This window comes from Streptopelia decaocto (genome assembly GCF_964273445.1).
Source record: "Streptopelia decaocto genome assembly, chromosome: Z".
Classification (NCBI taxonomy): Eukaryota; Metazoa; Chordata; class Aves; order Columbiformes; family Columbidae; genus Streptopelia; species Streptopelia decaocto.
Window position 1 is genome coordinate 78695138 of NC_138657.1, and position 18379 is coordinate 78713516.

General features: G+C 42.4%; 1 protein-coding gene across 2 annotated transcripts in view; it reads right to left on the reverse strand.

Annotated features, from left to right (window-relative positions):
* Positions 1–1298: 1298 nt before the first annotated feature.
* Positions 1299–18379, reverse strand: part of EPG5 (ectopic P-granules 5 autophagy tethering factor) — a 59285-nt gene continuing 42204 nt past the window's right edge. For both annotated transcript variants that reach the window (XM_082075850.1, XM_082075849.1), the window contains exons 34-44: positions 18171–18246; positions 17186–17289; positions 16101–16276; positions 15186–15371; positions 12261–12470; positions 11982–12126; positions 9103–9345; positions 7972–8191; positions 5352–5567; positions 4312–4426; positions 1299–3194 (exon numbers count right to left, since the gene is read on the reverse strand). In XM_082075850.1, coding sequence (XP_081931976.1) covers positions 3012–3194; positions 4312–4426; positions 5352–5567; positions 7972–8191; positions 9103–9345; positions 11982–12126; positions 12261–12470; positions 15186–15371; positions 16101–16276; positions 17186–17289; positions 18171–18246 — 1874 coding nt within the window. In that variant the 3' untranslated portion in view covers positions 1299–3011. The remainder of the gene's footprint in view (positions 3195–4311; positions 4427–5351; positions 5568–7971; positions 8192–9102; positions 9346–11981; positions 12127–12260; positions 12471–15185; positions 15372–16100; positions 16277–17185; positions 17290–18170; positions 18247–18379) is intronic.

The following is an 18379-nucleotide window of genomic DNA, read 5'->3' on the forward strand; positions in this document are numbered from 1 at the left end:
CCAGTGCTGGTACCAGCCAGCATGCTGGTGGCCTCTGGGCCACCTGGGCACACGCTGGCTCATGTTCAGCCAGCTGAATTTCTAGTACTGACTTCACTTGTCCTAAAAAGCATGTTCCAGTTCCTCTCCTCTTTTTTCCAGTTTGTGCACAAGCAATGCTCAGGGTTTGGGTGATCTGGCCATTGCTCTGTTAAACACTTCAGCTCCCAGAGTAGCGACACCAACTCCTGGACCCCACACGATGATGTGGGGTCAGTCTGCACAGTGAGTTCTGTCTCCACCTTTCATGCACCCTGCCATTCAGCTTTCTGGTTTTACATTCCATCGACTTAAATCAAAGCCACACTCAGCTGCCTCATCCATTTCCCTGTTTGGCCTTATTTTCTTAACAAATATTTAAGCTGCAATGCACAGGCAACAATTCATCCCAATGCAACAGCTGCTGTGCAAGTCAAGCGTTCGCAAAGCCAGAGATATCAGCTCTGCACAAATTATCCAAAAGGCACACTTGTTGTTCAGCAGCTGACATCCCAGTTTCATCTTTCCACTGCAATCTCCAGTGCTAAAAACAACACAAAACACAGAGTTTTTCTCCTGCAATTACCTGGTTCAATTCATGATGCGAACAAGAAGAGTTTGGGGTAGGAGGGAGGGTGGGAGATGCTGAGAACGTGAAAGTCTTTCCAGTAAAACTAGAAGGAACAAAAAATCCAACTGGGCATCATTTGGGGAATAAGAGGACTGCCAGTGGATCTGTTAGCTCATAAAACTGCTCCCAGTATTTGAGGAAAGGACAAGTCCAGACTTCTACCACCCTCCAAGAAGGCAGCAGATCAGTTTGTGGGTAACACGTCCATAAAAAAACAGCAGCTCACTGTGAATTCACCCTGTTCCTTAGGACCTACCATGGTATTTTTCAGAGCATCATAAAACACGTTGTCCCCTGCTGCCCTCCACGCCACCAGCTTTCCCCTCATTTGGGATAAATTCCAGCTTGGGTCAGTCGTGAGTGCTGAAGGACCTGAACCAGTCACATTATCACAGAATTTTGCCAGGACAGAAAAACATCATTTCTGCCATTACCCAGATGAGCTTTCTCCCGGGTTCTGGCATGAAAACAGGCTGTTGTACCCATACGTGTTAAATACAGAATGTCAAAGAGAAGAGTCTCCAAATCTCCATCAACTGAGCAATGCTGTGGCATTCCCCCCATCATCCTTTCTCCTCTAAGAACGATTATGCATTACCTGATGTGGATTCTTCCAGTAAGTTGAAAATATCATGATTTTTGTCTCAAATTGCTTGATTTTTCATCTTTATTTTGCATGGACCTTTGCAGACATAGCATTTTATAAATACAACATCTGTAAAAACTCAACAGCTGAAACAATACCTTATTTTGAAAGTGCATCTCAAACACATATACTTCTGACTTTTTCACATTTTTTAGACCACTGATCAATAACATTGAATCTAATAAACCCAGTGCTTTTAAGTCTTTGAGGGGAAAAAAGCAGCAGAGTGTGTTCTTCCAGACATTAATTTTCCAAAAGAGTCTGTTAAAAAACATGCTGCATCGGTATTTGTTTAATATACAGAGGGGCGTACATATGTATATATATGTATATATATTTATAGGCTCGCAGATAGAGCAAGGAACTCTTAAGACCACATTAAGATGAAGGTGATCCAATGACCCAGCTGGCATAGTTAGCAGAATCAAGAAGATAATGGTGATTTTCTTTCTCCAGCACTGGAAGCAGAGTCAAGAGCGACACCTCAAAGCACTATTGACCAGACAGTAGGTAGCACATTTCCATCCCCTGGTGACCTGAACTAATGTTCTAACGTGTAACCATGTTATAAACATAAAGGCACAATTAATGGAGGAAGAGAAGAAGTGACCATTGTTCCTTCATAGACTGGGACTGCAGGATCTTGGGCCACCTCGAACAGATCAAGGGGACATTAGACAAGCAACTGGGGAAACTCCCCAACAAAAGGTGATGATCAGACTAGGCAACAAAAACAGTGATCGTTCAGCTGGAACAACAGATTTACAGTCTCATGGTTCATGCTTTGGCAACAGAATTTTAACAAGTGATCACTCAATTTAAACACAAGAAAAATATCTTTCCATAGCGTCACGCTGTCACGTCATGCCCAGCTGGGCAGAAAATAATAAAATTAAGGGGTGAGTGTCCACTTGTTAAACCAGTATGTCCTAAACAACCCGACTTCTAGAACTAAGGAATATATGAACATGAACATAACTGACTGTTCCCCTCCCAGACACTGGGTAGCCAGAAAAATAGGTCTCTGGATTTAAATCATCTGGCTTAAAACAAACTTGGCTAGATATAACTTATATTTAATCAAGCAATATAGATGCAGACTCACTAATACTTAGAAAATGGGAAAAACCTAAGTTCTCCAGTTCAAATTTTTATTCTGTATTTACAGAAGTGGAAGATGATGTTAGGCATGCCTTTCAACTACAGATTTGTGTGGGACAGCAAAAGAGGTCAAAATTTAGAATACTATTTTCCCAAACACAGGGATTTCACAAGTCTTCAGACACGTACATAAGATTCACACGTAGCCTGGTTAAGAAAGTCAAAGCCTCTTTTATACACAATCCCCAACTCACTTAGAACTGGCCTGAGTGATGACACATTGGAAAAAAAAAAGGCACAAAGCAAAAACTTAAGGTGCTACAGGATGAGTTTTGCTGTCTAATGATGTATAAATCTATCCCCAGGTATCCTCCTCTCAGATGTGCACCACGCACAGGAAGATATTCAAGTGTTTTCAGCAAAAAAAACGCTAAGCAATTCCGCAGGCCTACAAATAACAAAAAGAAAACCTTAAAGAGGAGGAAAAACTCGCCAGTGTGCAGTTCCCATTCACACAGTGGAACTCTGAAGGTAAAAATTACTTGTGCAATAACAACATTATACGTAAACCAGTGTAATCAACACTTGCGTGATGATCCTGCGAGCTTAGTGCTGCTATCGTATGCTGTCCAAATAATGCACTTCTGGGTACAGCGTGTTAATAAGGAGAGACAAGAGGTTATTGCCGTCTCGAAGACAATGTTCTGGATGCTTGATGAACTGAGAAGCCTGGGAGATTTGCTCTTGGTAATCCATATATTGTTTGTTCAATGCCATAGATTCAAGAGCATTCAGTGCCTATAGATACAAGGGAAAATTCTGTTAGCTGTTTGTGCTTCGGTCTGTAACAAAACAGTTCATGAGCCACCATATTCATAATTCCACTAGAAGACTGTTATTTACTAGACATCCTGGAGTATTTGGAACAAAACATTTGTAAAATACAATCACTTAGTAGTGTTTCAAGACATCTGATATTTTTCAAGCTGTTCCTTCACTGAGATCAACACAGCAACTGTTCTACCAATGCTTCCTAGGATTCTGCAACTCAAATATTGTCAAATATTTATTTCATGAGCTCAGGACATGGTTTCAAGGAAATTACACCAAACTACAAACTGTAACACACTTAGCTACTCACCTCAGGTTTTTCTTATGAGCATGTTTGACTTTCATGAAAGTGTTATTTTGCTACCAATAGTAACACTAAAGAGACATTGTCAAGTTAGAAATCACATGTAAAAGAAACTACGCTGGCAGTACCACCCATGGCAAATTCTGGAAATACGTCTGAACAAGTTTCATTAATTTCTTAGAGAGAAGAAACAAGCTATAACAAGTTACTTTGCTTTGGTTTCTAATCAACTCCTCCTTCCTCCTCTCACTCCCTTACTGAAACAATCACACTGTCAGTGCAAGTGTTGAAGAGGAATGTTTATCTGCCATAGAGCTTTTAGGTCCTGATCTCACAAAGTTAGTGTGAACCTAGTCCTGCATTGTCATGAAAAGCAGGACAACCACAGCAGCATCATTTTTTCCTGTTTGTTTTGAACTCTTTCTACCTGTTACATTCCAAGGTTTCTGAACCCAGGGTTAACAGAGATAAGTTCATCTCCAGCTCTTCAGTGTTTTAGATCAGAAACCGGTGCCTTTTGTATTAATACAGAATGTCATATAAACAGTTTTACTTGCATTCAACCAAGGATCATTTTAGGTTAGGGCTGAGACACACAGTCCTGCTACTGGAGCTCAACACATTGACATCATCACCTGGCCTGCACTACACGTTGAATAAAACCAATGTGTTGAGGCTGGATTTAGCTTGAAGCAACACTTGCAGTGCCGCCTGTGAGCTTCAGCCCACAAACCGAGCGCGCACGCAAAGAGGGCCCGTCAAGAACCCAGCACACGTTACCTGCTGGGCCTTCTGCGACAGCTTTGGCTCCGACCCCGCTCTCAGGCGGACCTGACCCTCCGCAGGAATCTGCACCAAGAGGAAGGTGGACAAACTGCGGGCGACCACCCGAAACCTGGCACAGGGAGAAGCACAGAGAGAGAAGGTGGCATCCAATCTGCGAGTCCTCAACAGCAGATAAACTGGCAGTTCTGTCCCATGAGATCTCTCTTGTGTGAGGGACAGAGTAAAGGCTTTACAGGAACTTTTTCAATGCATCAGAAAAAAATAATTCACTTCAATATATCCATAATACTATATAATACACACTAGAGGATAATACCATACATATGAGATGTTACACCTGTTCCAAGCTCAGCTACAGCCTTAAGACCACATATGATATACTCCTCCATTCCACAGCCTTTGAAACAGCCACATCAGCCAAATCAAAAGACAAGCTGAACAGACTAAGATTTCAGAACAATTTTAACAGGACTGCATCCCAGGTGGTCTTTATAAACACACAGTGATGCTGAGGCACTGTGTTGAATTGGTGTTCCACAAACATTTACATATATTTTTCTTGGCATTCTTCCCATAACAAACTGGATTTTAATACTTAAAAACCAAACTTGGTGTCTCTCTTTAGAAGGTAAAGTGAATAACAAGCTCTTTGAGCTTCTCTTAGGATTTCCAACACCTCAAGGTTAAGATGGAAAAGGCAGCGTGCATGTGATCATACAAACCTCTTGTCAGGTCAACTGGAAAAGTGTTCTACAGACCAAGCGAAAGCATTTTCCTCTAACAAACAGCCTCCCTATAAACTTTGCTGGAGACAGACATGAAGCCAGAATCTCAACTTCATTTTCTTTCCTTTTCTACCACAAATTTGCAGGAGTTCATATTCACTTCTTAACCAGATTAAAACACATTTATAGATTTGGGGACAGCCCGGATTCAGAGCATCTTTTGGCACTGCAGTCTGGATTCAGGCTGCAGCTTTTTTAACATGATGATTCATATTAAATCAACTAATCCACTGTCACTTCAGCCCTCACCTGGGTGACAAAGGAGACCTCCTGCCCAGCCCGATAGCACCAAGGATTCCAGAAGTCAGTCTCTCCTCAGCCAGCTGGCTCTGCCTGCCCTGGATCGACAGCAGAGTGCGAATGACAGATTCGATCAGAACGGTGTCATCTTGCTCCATCTGAATCAAGGACAACTGCATGGCTTTGTGCCACCAGAGAAACAGCTTTGCCTCTTCCTTTGCTGAGCTTTAGGTAAGATTTAAAGAACAAAATAAAACAAAATATAAATTTAAAAAAAAGAGTCAGATGCCCAGGTTAAGGAGTTAAAGAGTTCATATCTCTGCCTATTGGGCTCACAATGAATTCAGATTGTTAATTAATGACAGCTAATTTTACTATATGAGAACAGTATAAATCTACTATCCCACCTGTTATACCACTGTAACTGCTATTGTTACGGATTTGATGCAGACATCAGCCAGCAGGTTTTAAGGGCCTGTGAGAGAACAATGCTTCCTTTTAAGCTTTACAACCAAGAAAAAATTCTATTGCAGCCATAAATGGATTTAAACGTGCCTAAGACTTGGTATAAAACAAATGAAGCTGTATCTCAACTCTTTTTTTTTTTTGTCTTTACTTACCAATAAAACACTTTAGAAAGCACTAGCTGTTACTTCCATAACTATTTAGACTTTTAATATGATCCTCTAGAAAAGGAAACATTGAAGTTTTTGTTGAGCGAAGCATAAAGTGAAGTTCCCCCTACGATATTTTTAATCTTTTCCCCAAACAGTTTGCTGTTTAAGTTAACAAACTCAGATTTTCCACATAAAGCATCGACACGAGTTTCCTGCAGACTATCCTCACATCACTCTGCCCAGTCACTTCCCACCAGCTTTGATGTTTAGAGCAAGGTTTAATTTGCTGTTTATGCTGGCTTTGCTATCTCATTTACACTTCCGCAATCAAATTACTATGGTACCTACAACAGTATTCTTTGAATTTCAAAAAACAGTGGGAACGTGCATTTTCCCCAGTGTTCTTTCACTGCACATAGCAACATTACCAACATTAATATGGAAAAATATTCACCATGTCTGCTAAATTCTGGCAATTCCAGCAGCAAGTGTAAATACAGTTGTCACATATTTTAACCCCAAAGTATCACAGAATCACAGAATCGACTGGGTTGGAAAAGATCTCAGAGATCATTGAGTCCAACCCTTGGTCCAACTCTAGTCCATTTATTAGATCATGGCACTAAGTGCCATGTCCAATCTCAGTTTAAAAACCTCCAGGGACGGCGAGTCCACCACCTCCCTGGGCAGCCATTCCAATGCCTGACCACTCTCTCTGTAAAGAATTTCTTTCTAATATCCAGCCTAAATTTCCCCTGGCAGAGTTTAAGCCCATGCCCCCTTGTCCTATTGCTGACTGCCTGGGAGAAGAGACCAATCCCCATCTGGCTAGAACTGCCCTTCAGGTAGTTCTAGAGAGTGATGAGCTCAGCCCTAAGCCTCCTCTTCTCTAGACTAAACAACCCCAGCTCCCTCAGTCTCTCCCCACAGGTCTTATGTTCAAGTCCCTTCACTAGTCGTGTTGCTCTTCTCTGGACCCGCTCCAGCACTTCAATCTCTTTCCTGAACTGAGGGGCCCAGAACTGAACACAATACTCCAGGGGTGGCCTCACCAATGCAGAGCACAGGGGAAGGATCACTTCCCTTGTCCTGCTGACCACGCTATTTTTGATACAGTACAGGATACCGTTGGCCTTCTTGGCCACCTGGGCACACTGATGGCTCATGTTGAGCTTCCTGTCCATGAGTCCCCCCAGGTCCCTTTCTGTCTGACTGCTCTCCAGCCACTCTGCGCCCAGCCTGGAGCGCTGCAGGGGGTTGTTGTGACCAAAGTGCAGCACCCGGCACTTGGCCTTATTGAACTTCATCCCACTGGAATGGGCCCATTTTTCCAGTCTATCCAGATCCCTCTGCAGAGCCCTCCTGCCTTCCAGCAGGTCGACACTCCCTCCCAACTTGGTGTCATCAGCAAATTTGCTGATGATGGTCTCAATCCCCTCATCTAAATCGTCAATAAAGATGTTAAATAGTACTATCATTTTAACCCCAAAGCTATCTATTCTTGCCCACCATAACCCTGTCACCTAATAAGTTGTTTTACAGACCCCTAACTCCTGGCACCCCACAGATCCTCTGGGTTCAGATTTGGTTCAGAGCTGCTGAACAGTTCCCACTGAGGTCTGAACACCAGGTTTCTCATTATTACACTGAATATTTAGCACATAACTTGCCCCACCTAGTGGACATTCTGGAAACTGGAACCCATAGTGACATAAGATTTGCTTAAAGTAATTTTAATTGAGCACAAATACAGACTGCCATGGAAATCAAGCTTCTCTGACTGAAAACGGATCAAAACCATACCAGAAGGGTTCAAGCAAATACAATTCCCTCTAATACTGTTGTGGTTAAACTGAAGTTGGCATTGAGGTTGGGAAGACTCTGTTATAGTGGATACAGAGGATTAGTCATTTTGTCCAGCACCCTGGTGAAATTAACCTGGCCACCTTATTATACACAACTAGAGGCTTATTTAAAAGCCAAAGCATAATCAGCAGCTTTGAGTTGTGTACCTTGGGTACACTTGCTCCAGCCATTTGCTGATGGTCAGCAGGATTTTCATTTCATTGGTAAGAGTTTGGTCAGCGTTCAGGCATTGCAGCAGGTAGATGTACAGGGTCAAGTAGCTTCCCAGAGACAGACACTCCTGCAGGAATTCTTCCATGGTAAGCTCAGGAACTTGGAGGGAGACGAGTATGGGGCCCCAGCCTAAATCCTGGTGGTGAGGATAGTCTATAAACAGAACACAAGGACAGAACAAAGAGCATGTGAGTAAGCAGCACTTGGTAAAACCTGTTTTGTTCTCATGAGATGATTGTTTTTTTAAAAAAAGTCCTGTCGTTTTTCTGGAAAAATGGCAACCCTTACAGAGACTGAATTAGGATTCACAGAGACAGATAACGTTTTTAAGAAAATACACAATTAGAGCAGTTCAAAATCCCAGACCACGATGGCCTTACTTTTCTACATCTAGTTGCTACAGCAGATACACGTGTGACAATTGGGAGCCATCAGATACAAATAAAGGAGCTCTGATTTAAGTTCCAGAAGGATGGGGAACTGCTGGAGAGAGTCCAGCACAGCCACCAAGATGCTGAAGGGAGTGGAGCATCTCCCGTGGGAGGAAAGGCTGAGGGAGCTGGGGCTCTGGAGCGGGAGAAGAGGAGACTGAGGGGTGACCTCATTAATGGTTATAAATATGGAAAGGGTGAGTGTCAGGAGGATGGAGCCAGGCTCTTCTCGGTGACAACCAGTGATAGGACAAGGGGCAATGGGTACAAACTGGAACACAAAAGGTTCCACTTAGATTTGAGAAGAAACGTCTTCCTGGTGAGGGTGGCAGAGCCTGGCCCAGGCTGCCCAGGGAGGTTGTGGAGTCTCCTTCTCTGCAGACATTCCAACCCGCCTGGACACCTTCCTGTGTAACCTCATCTGGGTGTTCCTGCTCCATGGGGGGATTGCACTGGATGAGATTTCCAGGTCCCTTCCGACCCCTGGGATTCTGGGATCCTGTGATTATGGAAACCAGATTAAAACTCAGTTCCAGTACTGGGCAGCATAAGGATTTCAGACAATATTTAGCTTAATGGGCATCACACATTGATCGAAGCCTTTGAGACGAGCAAGAGAAGACAGGTCGCTACCTTCGTTGAAGTAGGCGGTGATACAGGCTTCTGTGGTCTCCGCCATGTGCCGCACGGATGCCAGGCTCTGGCACGCTGCTGTGAGCAGCGGCATTGCCAGCAAGCCCCGAACTTTGCTGTCGATCCACTTCCGCAAGCTGCCCCTCAGAGATTCGGCTGTGGCGATGCTGGAGTTGTTCATCATCATCAGCGTCTCTGTGAAGAGGCTGCTGAGGGCCATGTGGCGTGTTTGCAGATCCATATCTGGCAGTCGGAAACAAGAGAAACGTTTCAGTAAATGGAACTCAAAGTCAGCTTCACCACTGAACACTTTCTGCAGCTACTGGGAAAAGCCTCTTGCCCACTACACACCCCAATTCCTTGTCTGTACTTATGGAACTGCAGTCAGACACCCGTTCCTCACAGTCTCTTCCCTTGACAAGACAGTTCATCATTTATTAAACAGAGCGACAGCTGATACAACTGTACACTGGAGCCCATCTTTCACCTAGTGTCTTTTACCATGGCTACAAAGCAAATTAATTGAATTATAACCCACACCTACAGTCTCCAAGAAAACCTGGGTATAAAAACACAGATTAAAGCACAGCTTAGAGTGAAACAACCAAGATTTCCACTTATTCAATTTGAAGCATGACCAAGGTAAGCCCTGAAATGTCACAATCCGCTTGCACATTTCCAGGATTCTAGATTTCCTGCTAATCTCAGTGTGCAGCCCCAGAATAGTTTTTGAAACGGTCTCTTGGCATTGTCCAAACATGTTATCATGGGCTACCTGTAACAGTACCCTCAAAGCACAAACATTTCCTGCACTTCGGTCTTAGAAGTCTAACTACAGAGTAGATGTTTGCACACATTGATGAAAAAAAGCCACTGTTGTTATAAAAGAAAATTTTCAAGCAATATTAGGCGTTGTAGAGGGAAAAATTTCAGCTGGTTATGAAGAAAAGTTGTGCACAAAGAGGGATTAATCACTGGAAAAACGTCATCCAAAAAGGCTGAGACTGCTGCACTTGCAGATATTTGGAAGCTCACTGGACAAGTCCCTGAACGACCTGTTTTAACTTTGAAGCTAGCCCTGTTTTGAGGAGGAGGTTGGACTACAGCCCTCCAGAGGTCTCTTCCAAACAAAACTGTTTTGTTTGTATCATCTACCTACTAAGAAAAAAGGAAAAAAAGCCCCAAAAGTCATCTGCCGTGGCACAGCTCTCCAGTAAGGTAAACAACTTATCACAGACTGAAGGACAAAGGAGATGTCAGGAAGTCAACTGACTCACCTAAGGTCACAACCAGTTTTACAGCCACCGAGTGGGACCAACACGAGACACCAGGGCCACCAGATGCCTAGGACAAGCCCTGGCATGGTGCCCATGCCAGAAACCCAGTGTTCTCCTCTCCAGCTGTTGTCAACAGAAGCTGCTGCCCCAGACCTTCTTCCAAAACCCTTCACCAGCTCCCTCCAAACCTCACAGAGAAGCTAAATCCAATACCTCCCGCACTCCACAGTATTCTCTCTTTCAGCCTTTCAACACAGAGTGTGCACAGGGGTTCACAAAACAGATGCTTCTCTTCTGCTGGAGCTCCTGTGTTCTCCAAAGCTTCTCAGCTACCAAAGACTGAGAAGCAACAGGCAAGTCTTCGCTTCTGTTCAAGCCACAAAGAGTTTTACTGACTACGGTGCTGTCCTACAGAGCTTCCTCGAGCAGCAGTACAAGTACTGTGTCCAGTTGTGGCCCCTCAGTTCCAGCAGGACAGGGAACTGCTGGAGAGAGTCCAGCACAACCACCAAGATGCTGAAGGGAGTGGAGCATCTCCCGTGTGAGGAAAGGCTGAGGGAGCTGGGGCTCTGGAGCTGGACAAGAGGACACTTGAGAGGTGGCCTCATTAGTGTTTACAAATATATAAAGGGTGAGCGTCAGCAGGATGGAGCCAGGCTCTTCTCGGTGACAACCAGTGATAGGACAAGGGGCAATGGGTACAAACTGGAACACAAAAGGTTCCACTTAGATTTGAGAAGAAACGTCTTCTCAGTGAAGGTGACAAACACAGGACCAGGCTGCCCAGGGGGGCTGTGGAGTCTCCTTCTCTGCAGACATTCCAACCCACCTGGACACCTTCCTGTGTAACCTCATCTGGGTGTTCCTGCTCCATGGGGGGATTGCACTGGATGAGCTTTCCAGGTCCCTTATGATCCCTGACATTCTGGGATTCTGTGATACTGACAGACAGCTGTCACCCTCTCAGATTTTCAGACACTTTCTGTTCACTCTTGCTAGCACACCTGTGTGGGTCACGGACATAACAGATGAGACTCGTGACAAGTATTTCTGTGCTGTACAGTGAGACAACTCATTTCATCTGAGGTTTGACAGAGGAAGGTTGGGATGGTACTAGTACTAAAACTGCCATCAACATAAATGCTGTGGACACACCATACCACCAGTGTATGTCCCCTACTTCAATACAGTCGGTTTTCCCAAACACACAACAATTTAGAATCCTTTCTCAGAACCCAATCCCTGTGCGTCATTCTTCCTTTTAAAAGATGCAAATACCAAATAAAATATTAAAAGATGAGAAACCTAGACAACAAAGAAAATAATGCCTCCAGCTCCTGTGTATCAGTCAGTTTTACTCACAACATAACCCCTGTTTTTTCTGTTGTTTCTCCCACTCTTGACAGCTCTACAGGGTAACATTTTGTTTTGTGCTAATCTACCACCTACAGATACACCATCAAAGTAACATGCCCTGCTGCCCATAAGGGAGACATTATAGTAATGCAAATAATTACACAGTCACAGGTGTTCAACAATCCGCACAGTAGAATAAAGGATATTGTCATCTCTAAAGTGATTTGCTACTTCTTTAACACAAACCTGGAGGATTAAAGATGACTATATCATCCAGCAACTTGGACATCTCTTGTTCCAGAACTGCAAGAGTGATCTTCCCGCTTTGTTCTAAGGTGCTGAGAAACTGAACCACCTGGCGAATGTACGCTTGGCACTTCAGAGTTGCATCCTGTTAATCAAAATTAAAGTAAATTAGAAAACAAATCATGCCTAGAGCTCTTTCCACACTCGATAGCAGACAAAAGCGGAACAGCGCAAAGAACAAGAACATCTCTGAGATGCTGCAAAAGCAGTTCAGCTTACAAGGTGGATGTGACTATCCGAAGATGTGCCGAAGCCTGCTGAGACTTTCAGGAGCTTCACTATCAGTTCAGCTGCAGCATCCTTAGCGAGGACAACAGAGGGAGGGTAGTGACTGTTGCAGTAGCTGATGATGCTTTGGTAAGATGAAATGCCCACAAGCTGCCAAGGAAGGGAGCTGGTCTGTCCAAGAAGATTTATGAGTGGCGATTCCTGAAGATTTAAATACATTGGTTTAAGTTCTGCCTTCTTCGTTGTTTTAAATTCATATTCACAGTACTCAATATTGGAAAAAAGCCCAGACTCCAAAATTTGAAGGGGATGGAGCAGAAACCTGACAGAAATAGATGACCACTGGGAGTCTGGTTGAAAAGCAACTCTTCATTCAAGCAGCATGGCAACACATGTAAGTCATCTCCAGCATCCACAGAACAGTGCTTGGGACTGCTGCAGCAGTGCTAACCAAGCACAAAAACGTGAGAGATGTCAAAATTTGACGTGTACACATGTAAAGGTCACTACAAAGAAATGGAGACCCTACAAGGTAAAGTCTTCTCTGCAGAGGTTTATAAAACGGCATTTAAAATAACTGAAAAATTCATCTAAGTTCACAGTAGAACCAATGACAGGAGCCATGTCCCTCAGTTTTCCATTTGGTGAATCATCTACCAAACTGGGCGTCTCTTCAAGTGGTTATCCTCATAAATACCACCCTGAACAGCACAGCAGCCTATGGTGTCCACATCTCACACAGGCAGGGTGAGATGGAAAATCCCCTGTCAATAAGCACCAAAGTCAAGCCTCAGGTACCTCTATCCTCTTCTCACACGTTTACATCTGCAAAACAAAAGCCACCCCTGACACTAAGAAACACCAAATTCCTGGACGTTATAGAAAGAACAAATACTAGAATTGTGTTGGCAGCCAATACAACCTAAGTAGACTTTAAGGATCCAGAACTAGCCCAAATTAGACTACATGATTCTATGATTTTACATCAAGACTGCAGCACTGGTACATCAAGTACTTCTCAAGTTGCTCATGGACTGGAACGCAGGGCTGAGAACGTTTGAGATTCAGGTCAAGGTGTCACAGGAGTTTCTGGGAGGTAAAAGAGCAGGGACAGTGTGAGAGTTTAATACGCTGCTGGAGGCCAGGAGGGAATTCCTGAGGCTGACTCACACAATGTGCAAACAGGTATCTTTTGAAGATTGAGAAGCTTCTGATAAGCAAATATTATACATTCAGGTCAAAAGCACGTGAATTACGGTAATTTTCCTAAAGTGGAATACAGCGTAGATCAAATGCTGCTGGTGACATCTTGACAGAGCACCTCATAATGCATCAGAGGAAAGAGAAAACAGAAGATGCTGCAAACAGAAGAAAGCTTGCAGATGTGAGATGGGACTTCTTGAAAATTACCCGGCTCCTCTGAAAGAGCCCTCCAGAAGCAAAGGACTTAATCAGACTGAGCTCTTAGTAAAAGCAGGGTTTGGAAAGTTCATCCTCACACCTGATCCTTCTCTTTCCTACACTGGCAATTCAAAAATACTGGAATGCAGCCATAAATGGGAAAACCGTTGAGAAATCACAGATGATTAAATCCCCCTTCAGAGCAAAAGGACAAGAAAACACAACCTAAGATTCAGCAGATGAAGTAATCTGTCCACAGTAATTCATCAGAAGCAGACAGTGACATGCTTCTTAAGGATGTATCTGGGCTTCGAGATGTTGTTACATCATTGTGACTTGTCATCACATCACACGGAGTTACAAGCGGAGCATTTTATGGTAAGAAATACACGTTTACAAAAGCAGTTCTGAGATTTATAACTCCCAAGAAAACATGTTAAAGCAGACAAATAAATATTTTCCTTTCAGACAGCTATGAAAAAAGCTGCACTGGGATCAAGTGCTGCTCCTAACCCCACAGGGACTAATCCCATTGCTGGGTTCAACACAACCAGTTTGAAGCACGACCAGCACTGAAGATCAGGTTGAAAAACATCATGAACATGCGTAGTAAGACGCAGAGCCAGGCTTAAGCTCTTTGCAAACAAGCGATCCCATACCATCCCTCCGCACACCCATGTGTGCCACTCAGAAAAAGAAGCGAGGCACAGCGGAGATTTACGTAACTGGCTGAGACAGAATAAACGTGACTCGGTGAGCCTCTTGATTCTCCTCAAAGCACCAGAGATGCTACAAGCACGAACACCACACTCAGTGATGTTCCTGTGCCCACAGTGATGTTCCTGTGCCTGGATCAAAATGGGCTGATACTCGACAGCCTTTTCACTCAGGCTGTCAGAATAAGCTTCACCTTAAGTTATACATAATATTGCACATGTATATATATATACACACAGATGTATTACAGGTGTACATGTAAATTCTTGCTAATACTACCTCTACTTTGTATGTGCTTATAATAAATCTTCTCCAAAACCAAGGAAAAGAAAACAGATATTTTAATTAAGGGCTGGCCTACAAGACAGGAAAGATACACTATGCAACATCCCATACTTAATTATGAAAACAACAACACAGTAGCTTTACACATTATTTTTTTTAAACACTGACTAAACTAACACAAATATTTGTTCTTTCCAAAACACAGAGTCATTTTGTAACTCCAGGAGACTGCCTGTGTTTATTTGCCTACTCTTTACAACACTACTGTACCACAGGACCTACAGAAGCTGCTTAGAACGAACAGCAGCTTTTTTTTCCTCACGTAAGTTATACAAAATGCCTTGCATAAGGATTTAGTCTTGCCCATCTCTAGAACACTATTTGGGGTATTTTACCTGGGAACTTCTGAGATAAACATTCTGCATGTCAGAAAGTCGTCACAGACTGTGTCCTTGCTAACAAAGGATTATTCTTCTTCTAGGACAGGCAGGTATGAACCTTCTCAAAAATTACCTCTTTGCCTATAAGTTGTTCCTCCTTTCCCAGCAGGACCATCATATACAGCAAGCAGACAATCATGTTGTGAGTCTGAGGATGAGGGTTGGGATTCCAGGCATCAGAGAGGACACTGACCCAGTTTATTTCACACAAAACATAACCCAGGAATAAGAAACAACTCTTGGGGCTGCCTCTTTCAATCTAGTAAGGAGAAAGGAAAAAAAACCAAAGGCAGGTACATAAAACAATGTAAGATATCAATATATTCAATACTTTTCAACTCCTTAGTCGACCATGAATCTGCGGCAGCACTTTAGGTCAGCAGAGGAGCACACAGACCCTGCTTCTCCATCATATTGCTTCCCACCAGAAGAGCTGCACATATAACTTCCCAAGCCTCTCAAACAACCAGCACAGACTATCAAGCTGCTGCAAACTGTAAAGAAAATAATCTATTATAAACCCTTAGCTGCATTACTGCAACTATTTCTCTTCACTCTAAGAGAAAATAAAGAATTCTGAGCCTGTTTAGAACTGCACGAAGAACTCATCCTGAACAGATAAGCACTAAGCCCTGGAGTATTTCCACACCTACCTGCAGCTTTAAATTGGCTCAGACGACTTGGAAGTGAGGACAACATGGCAACAGTAAAATATATTGGCTCTAAACAAATGCATATTAAATACACACGTAATGAACCAAACAATCAGATAAAGACAGATTACAAAGACTGACAGCTTTAGAGTTCTGCACAACTTTATCGACGACTCAATAGCACTCATTTAAAAAAAATCAATCACAAAATGAGCAGCTGTGAATGCTACAAACATTAAAAGCTTACTTGCTAAAAAGAACTGTCTCCAGCTCGCCAATTATTTTCAAGGGCAACAGTGACTATGAGCTTAATCCAACAGATCTTGTTTACTCACTTTAAAGAACTCTTCCATAAGCATCTGGTCTGGATGCATTTCCTTCCATGGAAGCCTTCTGAACTCAGTATGGAAAGCATAGAGAATAAACTCTGGCATTTTGGGGGCTGTGCAACATTCACAGTAATACATGAGATGTAGCCAGAGAGCCCCGTGGTGGCTTGGAAACAGCTTATCTAGATTCAAAGAAAATAGCTGAATTAACAACAGAAAAACTTCACGGAACGTTTGATTACAGAAAAGTCCACGTTTGAAGATGAAAAACTATAAATGAAAGTTAAACTAAAATATATTCATCAAAGAAAGAAAAAAAGATGAAGCAGATGAAGCTTTTAGACTTTTTTCTCCAAATCAATCAGTGGGGAAGCTTATGATTTCATGACCTTCCTTGATCTTTTGAAGAGCTGCTGCACAATAATCTGGAGTTACAGCATACTCCTTCCATGTAGAACTCCAGTGCTTTTATGTTGGGCTGTTTGTGTTTTTTTAAAAAGATGTTTCTTAAATTTTATAAAACGCATAAACTACATAAAGTACATATAAAATACTTTTTTTTTTTTTTAACAGAATAAGTTTGAATCTAGTTCATCCCTAAAAGTTGTTGAGAGGAATTGTGAAATTAATTTTTCCATTCTTATATCTAACTACACATTAGGCACAATAAGTAATGCTAAATAGGAGCTCAAAATCCTGGAGAATAAACTACCCTTGAGACTAGCTGTGGAGACATGTATTGGTGATAGTGACAAGTTAACTGCATTCGTTGTATGGGAACAACATACAGACCTGGAATGAAGTCACATCTGTCTCATCACAACTCATTTTCTCTTGCTTTCCTTCACATCTACTTGGTTAATCTGACAGATACACATTTATCAAGCATGTCATCTACCCTGCCAAGGAAAAAAGCTGCCTTTCAAGGATTAAATAAAGAAACGCTCCTGGTGCCACTGCAGTGATCATCTTGGCTACAAGTTCATAACAAACAAAATCCCCTCATGTGCCACAACTCAACCAAAAAAATCCGTTTGGGTCTGATAGAGCAGAAGGTGCCACTGCATTAGAACAGCGTGGACTTCACCCACCTTTAAAGCTCTCGTGCAAAAGCTTGATGCAATCTGTAAACGAGCAGACCACAGTGGATGCCACAGCAGTGTCACTCTCCAACCATGGGTAGCAGGGCTGGTTACTTAAAAGAAGCAGCAAAGCAACACAGATTTCAGTGCCAAGTTACCAGACCATAAACTGATCATAAACACTTAAACATTCTAAAGCACAGTAAATCAATACTGTAGGTAGTACACAGTAAATCAATACAGCAGTTTAACTCAAACTCAGCTCGACAGGACTGCCTGCTTCTTCCTCAGGAGAGGCACGTATTGTAACACCACACTGGAGATCCAGACACCATTAAGCGGAGATCGGTTGTTTAATACTTCATAACTGAATTAAGTACCGAAACACAGGAATTTCTGAATGACAGCACATGCCACCTGTAGTCAATCTTCTAATTAAATGCTGGAGATGTGCTCACAGATCAAAAAGCTTTTGGCTTTGGAAGAAAATAAAATGTAAGTGTGTAACATTACAAATAACTCTCCATGTGAAGACAGAGGTACACATGACAGTAGATCATCATAGGATTCATTTAGTCAATGGTTTCTTTAGTTACCACTGGCATTTAGGGTTCTATTTGTTTGGCTTTTTTGTTTTATTTTGACCTAAGGAGTTATCAATATTGCAGAACCTAAGAAAAGGAAAAAAATCCAAAAATTGAGTGTTTCTAGAACAAAGAGCAATCCGTATTTTTCTCATTTCTGCTTCCTGACCAGAGCTTGGTTATATTTCTTGTATCTAAAACAATTACTCAATACAAATCTTGGAAAATTTGACTTAATGAACTCATTAATTAGTTCCATAGTTGTTAAGGACATGACAAGTCACAGCTATTTAATAAAAGGTCATAACACAGTCATGAATTATAAAAAAATCAGACAATGAAAGCCATTCTTCTAGAGTTAAGTCCTTACTTCAGCAAAAATACACTTAATTTTGAAATGCAATATATACCTTGCATCTTCCTTATCCAAGACTAGTATCCATGGTTTAAAGAGTCCAGCAATGACTGAATACAAGGACTGCAATGCTAGAAGAAAATAAACATAGAAGTTGGGTTTTTATGCCCTCAAATTAGCAATAGTCAACATAATACAGTTTTCCAAACTTGAATAAAATATCCTTGGCTTACTTCAACATTAAATTAGTTCTTCCTGGTCAAA